The sequence below is a fragment of the Odocoileus virginianus genome, chromosome 3, assembly GCF_023699985.2.
Source record: "Odocoileus virginianus isolate 20LAN1187 ecotype Illinois chromosome 3, Ovbor_1.2, whole genome shotgun sequence".
NCBI lineage: Eukaryota > Metazoa > Chordata > Mammalia > Artiodactyla > Cervidae > Odocoileus > Odocoileus virginianus.
The window spans coordinates 53,440,475-53,446,474 of record NC_069676.1 but is presented as its reverse complement, the minus strand read 5'-3'; the positions used below and the strand labels follow the sequence as shown (position 1 = coordinate 53,446,474).

Genomic DNA, 6,000 nt, shown 5'->3' with positions numbered 1-6,000 from the left:
CATTCCTTCTCCGGGGATCTTCCCAACCCTGGGATTGAACCCATGTCTCCTGCGTTGCAGGCAGATTCTTTACCGCTGAGCCACCAGACAAGTTCCAGAGAAAAGGATACAGATTTATTAACTGTAAGTTTTATAAGTGACATAAGAGCCTTCATAATGAAATGAAGACCTGAAGAAATGGTTAAACATAAGTGTTTTTATTCTAGCTTTGATAAAGAGTGGGTAGTTGTGGAGAAGTATAGGACAAAGGGTATGATGAGGTAAGTGTAGTAAACTGGGGAAACTTGGCAAGCTGTGTTTGTTCAGATTCTTCTTGGTGACCCTTCATCCTGGAGATAACCATGCTTCTTTCCTCTAGGTATAGAGGAAAGGTCTGCTTCAGGGGAGGAGGGTGGGGGAAGGCCAGAGAGATCTTCCTGCTTCTGCAGTTTGGGCAGACTCCTTCAGTTTAAAATATTCTGTATGCTGAGGTGCCATATTTTGGGCTACTGTGTTCTGAACCTCATCAGCTGGTTGTTAAACACAGCTGTTATTAAATATTAAATTATATAAAAATACTACTAAACTATATTTTGAAAGGTAATAGATATTCAAAAAGCTTCCCTTCCTAATTCCATTACTACCTTTACCATGGTCTATATTCTTATAGCTATGTCTGTAGTGTGTGGGTGATGGAAATGACACCACCCTGGTCGTTTGAAATTGACTGTGGTGGGAGTGTTTACACTGCAGAAATTGCAGCCATTAGACATCAGGCCTTGTTTTGGTTTGATTTTTAAAGTAGAGCTGTTTGTTAACCATCTGCAGCCCAGGACTGGATGTGGTGGACAAGTGCAGAGACTGGCCCCAAACTAAGCGTTACCAGTTCGTCCACAAGAACAGGAGAGAAGGCAAAGCAAATGGACAGGTGGGCAGATATGGTAGAGAGATGTTTCCTGTTACTACGTGAAAAAGGAAGCTAATCACTTGAGAATGAAGCTGGGGAGGGAGTGCTGGAGGCTTGAAGAGAGAGGAGCCTGGGACACGAAGTGGATTAGAAAATTGCAGGGTTTTTGTTTTTGGTCTAAGCGCCACTGAAAAGGCTCCTTGAGGTTGGTTACAAATTTAAATAGAAGTCTGAGTGTATACTTTTTCTCCAGGCTCTCTCAGTGGTAAGGCAGTGAGTAAGTGGAGAGATGGATTTATTCAAGGTTTTGCCAGATCAGTGTGACTCTATTTGTCAGGGGTAAGTGAGATTACACAATTATAAATGTAAAAGTCACCACCTCAGAGACCTCTCTGATTCATCCTAGCTAAAATTATGTCACCTGTAACTTTGACATATTATTTTGTTTCTTTTTCTATTTTGTTTGTTGTTGTTTAGTTGCTGAATCGTATCAGACTCTGCGACCCCATGAACTGCATGCCATGCAGCATGCCAGGCTTTCCTGTCCATTACTATCTCCTGGAGTTTGCTCACACTCATGTTCATTGAGTCGGTGATGCCATCCAAGGATGTACTCACTGGGTGTTAAATCATCTGGTTAACTCATTCCATATGACAGAAGGGACTATACTTTCCTTACTGCACTGTGCTTAGCACATAGTAGGTGACCAGGAATTCATATATTAAATAAGGTATTGGATTAATGGATTCACTGGCTTGTTTTTGTAAAATCTGTACAGTTGAGTGAAGACCATTCAAAATTCTTTTTCTATCCCTTGTTTCCTCCTCCCAAGGTGTTTAACCTTTCATGTATTTAGGAATTTCTTTATGGAGTCACACGCAGATACAGGCAATTTTTAAGTACTTGAGATACAACCTAGAGCCTCAGAGGAACTGCCCAGGTCCTGTGAGGAATGCAGTTGTGGCCTCTGTCACACTGAACTGGGCAACACTGAGGAGGGTCACTCGGAGGGAGGGTAGTTTATGTATTTATTACATCTTTTTAGTGCTGCCAGTAGCGGCTTAAGTAAGGCTCCAGGCGAGGTGATGACAAAAGCCCCAGCGGCAAGATTCAAGACTCCCCAGCTGGGAGGTGGAAACTCGGGTCCGCAGAGGTGCGCGTGGCGAGGCCGTGGGGGCGTGGCGAGGCCATGGGGCGTGGCGTGGCCATGGGGCGTGGCGTGGCCATGGGGCGTGGCGTGGTGGGGCGTGGGCGAGGTGTGATTAGACCGGGGAGGGGCGGAGCCGGAGCCAGGGCGGGGCGGTGCAGCTCCTGACGCCTCCGGCCGACACCGCCCAGGGGCCCTGCACCTCCCTCGCCTGCCGCCCAGACTGGCGGAAGGGGACCGGGAAGGGAAAGGGGGCGTGCCAACTGTCTGTTTTGCCGAGTGGACAATAAAGTTTCGAAAGTTTGAAAAAGAAAGAGAAAAAACCCCCACGCCCCTTAGGCTTCCCGGGCTTGGAAGCCTGCGGCCCGGCTCAGTCGGAGCTCCAGCCGCAGTGTGCTGGCGGAGGCGTGGTAGGCGCGCCGGGATGGGGGTCACCGTGGACGTGCACGAGGTGTTCAAGTACCCCTTCGAGCAGGTGGTCGCCAGCTTCCTCCGAAAGGTACTCTGCCCGCTCGGGCTCGGCCGGGGCTCGCGTTCTCCCGCGCTGCCCCCGCGGCCAGGCAGTCTGAGCTCCCGGCAGCGGCGCCCGAAGTTCCCCTCCTCCTCTCTGCTCCCCTCTGCCCGCGCGGAGGTCCCCATCCAGCTGCGGGCTTTGCCTCTGGGATGTGCCGGGCGAGGGCGGGGCTGGATTTCCTCGAAGGCTCCTCCTCCAGGATGAGGGAAAGGCTCGGTGCTTGCCATCACGTTCACAACTGCCGCAGCTGGAGGGAGAGGCGCGGGGAGCCCCGGCTCTGGAGCCCCTTTGACAGAGCTTGTCGGTGTCTCCAGTAAATACATCATTTACTGAGTCAAAGCTAGTGGGCGCCGTGGGTGCCGCCATCCTCGTTTACTCTGCACTGTCGTTCTGCCACTTCACCCCTTTCTCTTTTGTTAACAGCTGTGGGTGGGACTTTGGGCGCCTCCATGCCTTAGTTTTGTAATCTGTAAAATGGGAAAAATAATAGTACCAATTTAGGAGTTGTGAGGATTCAAGTGAAATACTTCCCACAGAGTGCTTATCACAGTGACTGACGCTTGCCTGTTAAGTTCTTTGCAAGGTTACGGTTATTCGCGCTTCTGTAACTGTACAATCTAGGCGCAGCAGTCAGTGGTTCTCTTTATCTCAAGGGCTTTTCTTGGAACTGTGGCTTGTAACGGTAGAATAGAAAATTCTTTGAAAAACCAAGCATCCAGACCTGGGATGTGGGACCCCTGGGTTCTAGTCTGGTTCTGCTTTTAGTTAGCTCACTTTATGATGTTGATCAAGGGTCATCTCTCTGGAGGCTTCAGTTTCTTCATCTAAGATGTGTTGTATTAAAAAAAAAAAAAAGCACAGCCTAAGAGTTGAGAATTAGATTTTTATTGGGCAGACTTGCTGAGGACTAAGCCTGGATATAGTCTCTCAGATAGCTCTGAGGGATTGGTTGGAAGAAGTTAGGAAGAAGCCAGAATATATGAGTTTAAACAAAGAAAAGGATAGTTGACTGTCCAAAGATTACTGCTATTGAAAGAAAACCAGACATCTCAAGTTAATGGAATTAATGCTTTTCTGTGTATGGAATAATTCAAGAGTCTGGACTCATCGAAATTCCTTTGATAAGCTCCTTAACTGTCTAGGGCCTTTATCCTGTTTTTCTCTGTCCTGAATCCCCTCAGGGTGCACCCTCAGAGATGGCCCCAGAGGCTGAAAGATTTATGCCATAACATTGTGTGTTTACCGAAATGGCAGGTGACATTCTTTGTCCACAGATGAGAGTGTGATATCAGAAGACCTTTCAGCTTACATCTTCAGGAGATTTGCAAGAATTGTATTTTATCTTGGGCAGCCTCCACTGGCAATACTCTCTGGAAGCCTGGAGATGGGTTTTTAAATTTATTAAAAAAAAAAATTATTTGACTGCATCCAGTCATAGTTGTGGCCTGCGGGATCCTTTTCTTTTTAGTTGCAGCATGTGAGGTCTAGTTCCCTGACCAGGGATTGAACCCAGGGCCCCTGCATTGGGAGCCTGGAGTCTTAGCCACTGGACCACTAGGGAAGTTCCTGGAGATGTATATTTTTTTAAAAGAGGTAAGACCTGACCTCCATTAGAGGAAGTGATACTGTTGGGGGCCCAGGTCACAGAGGAGTGAGTGGGACCCTGGTTATGATGGGGTTGCTATGGAGGCCTTTTGGGGGTGGAATGCCAGCTTTTTGACATTGTTAATTGATCTCATATCTAGATTAGTACCTGGCAGTTCCTAGGTACTCAGTATACATCTAATAAGTGATGAATGAGTGAACAAATAAATTATTTATTGATCTGATGTAGACTTTGCCTTAGACTAGGCTTCTGGGCCCTAAAGAGAAAAAGCCACCACCCCATTTTTTGTTAGAACTGGCACTGACAAATGTGAGTTCTCTAATGCTACTGCTCCTTTGGAAAGCCTTTCTGGGTTGTTTCCATTACAAGGTAATCTCTGCCTTGTCAGTATTCCCTCAATGATTATCTGAGTGCCTACTATGTGCAAGGTAGCACAGCCTGGTGATTAGGGGTATGGGCTTGGATTCAGATGTGTTGAAATCCTGGCTCTCCCACTTGCTAGCTGTAAGAACTTGGAAAAGTTACTTAAACTTCTCTGAACCTCAGCTTCTCCAGACAGTGGAATGGAAGTCAACTATAACTACTTCTAGAAGCTGCTGGGAGGAATAAACTGAGTAATGTAGGAAAGCACTTTCTCCCCCTACCCTTAGGAAACTAGAAAACTCCTCTCATGCAGTGTCCCTTGGCATTGAGGGACACTTTGGGCCTCAGTGACCATCTTTGACAGTGTTGGATAGTTCTGCATGTGTCTTTTTCCTCATTAGACTCTAATAAGCTTCCTCTGGGTAGGAAGCTTATTAGTGGAAGGAAGCTTAACACAGAAGCACATAGCTCAGGGCCAGACTCATTTAGAGAATACTTCGCATGAGTCAGGCTTCTGGGCTAAATGCTTTTCTTGCATTCAGCAGATATTTAAAGACACTTTTCTTCTGGGTGGCAGGCTCTGTTCTGGGTATAGGGCACCACAGACAGACTCTCTTCTCAGGGAGCTGATGGTCTCTAGTGGGTGTGACTAACATGAATAAATGATTAATAAGCGAACACATAACTCCAGCTGATGATGTGTGTTTGCACAGGGGAAGTACACAGGAGTTGGGAAGTTTGGAGAGTGCTATTAGGGAAGGCTTCCTTGAGAAAGTGGCGTTTGTGACATTATGGCCAAAGCGTGAGAGGGGTTTCCTAGTTTCCTAGGGGTAGGGGGAGAAAGTGCTTTCCTATATTACCTTGTCTTTTCCTCCCAGCAGCTTCTGGAAGTAGTTATAGTTGACTTCCATTCCACTGTCTGGAGAAGCTGAGGTTCAGAGAAGTTTAAGTAACTTTTCCAAGTTCTTACAGCTAGCAAGTGGGAGAGCCAGGATTTCAGCACATCTGAATCCAAGCCCATACCCCTAATTACTGGGCTGTGCTACCTTGCACATAGTAGGCACCCAGATAATCATTGAGGGAATACAGTGTTGCAGACTCAGCTTTGCTGTGCTCTGTATCCAGTCTCCCGTTTCTTTTTGCCCACAATCTTCACTCAGGGTTTATTCATCTCTCTGGACCCCTTCTGCCTGGCTTAAGGGTATAGCCTTGAAGATAAGAGGGGGAGAAAATATATTGTTTCAGTTATCTCTTTGTTGATGTTGTTCAGTCAAATATGTCCTAGTCCTACTCTTTATGACCCCATGGACTGCAGCATGCCAGGCTTCCATGTCCTTCACCATCTCCCAGAGTTTGCTGAAACTCATGTCCATCGAGTCAGTGGTGTCATCCAACCATCTCATCCTCTGTCATCCCCTTCTCCTGCTGCCCTCAATCTTTCCCAGCATCAGGGTCTCTTCTAATGAGTCAGCCCTTCTAATCA

At 47.0% G+C, this 6,000-nt stretch overlaps 1 protein-coding gene across 2 annotated transcripts in view; it reads left to right on the top strand.

The window, feature by feature from the left end:
* Positions 1–2,265: 2,265 nt before the first annotated feature.
* PRELID2 (PRELI domain containing 2) overlaps positions 2,266–6,000 on the top strand; it is a 78,835-nt gene continuing 75,100 nt past the window's right edge. For both annotated transcript variants that reach the window (XM_020872297.2, XM_020872292.2), the window contains exon 1: positions 2,266–2,533. In XM_020872297.2, the coding sequence (XP_020727956.1) occupies positions 2,459–2,533 (75 nt within the window). In that variant the 5' untranslated portion in view covers positions 2,266–2,458. The remainder of the gene's footprint in view (positions 2,534–6,000) is intronic.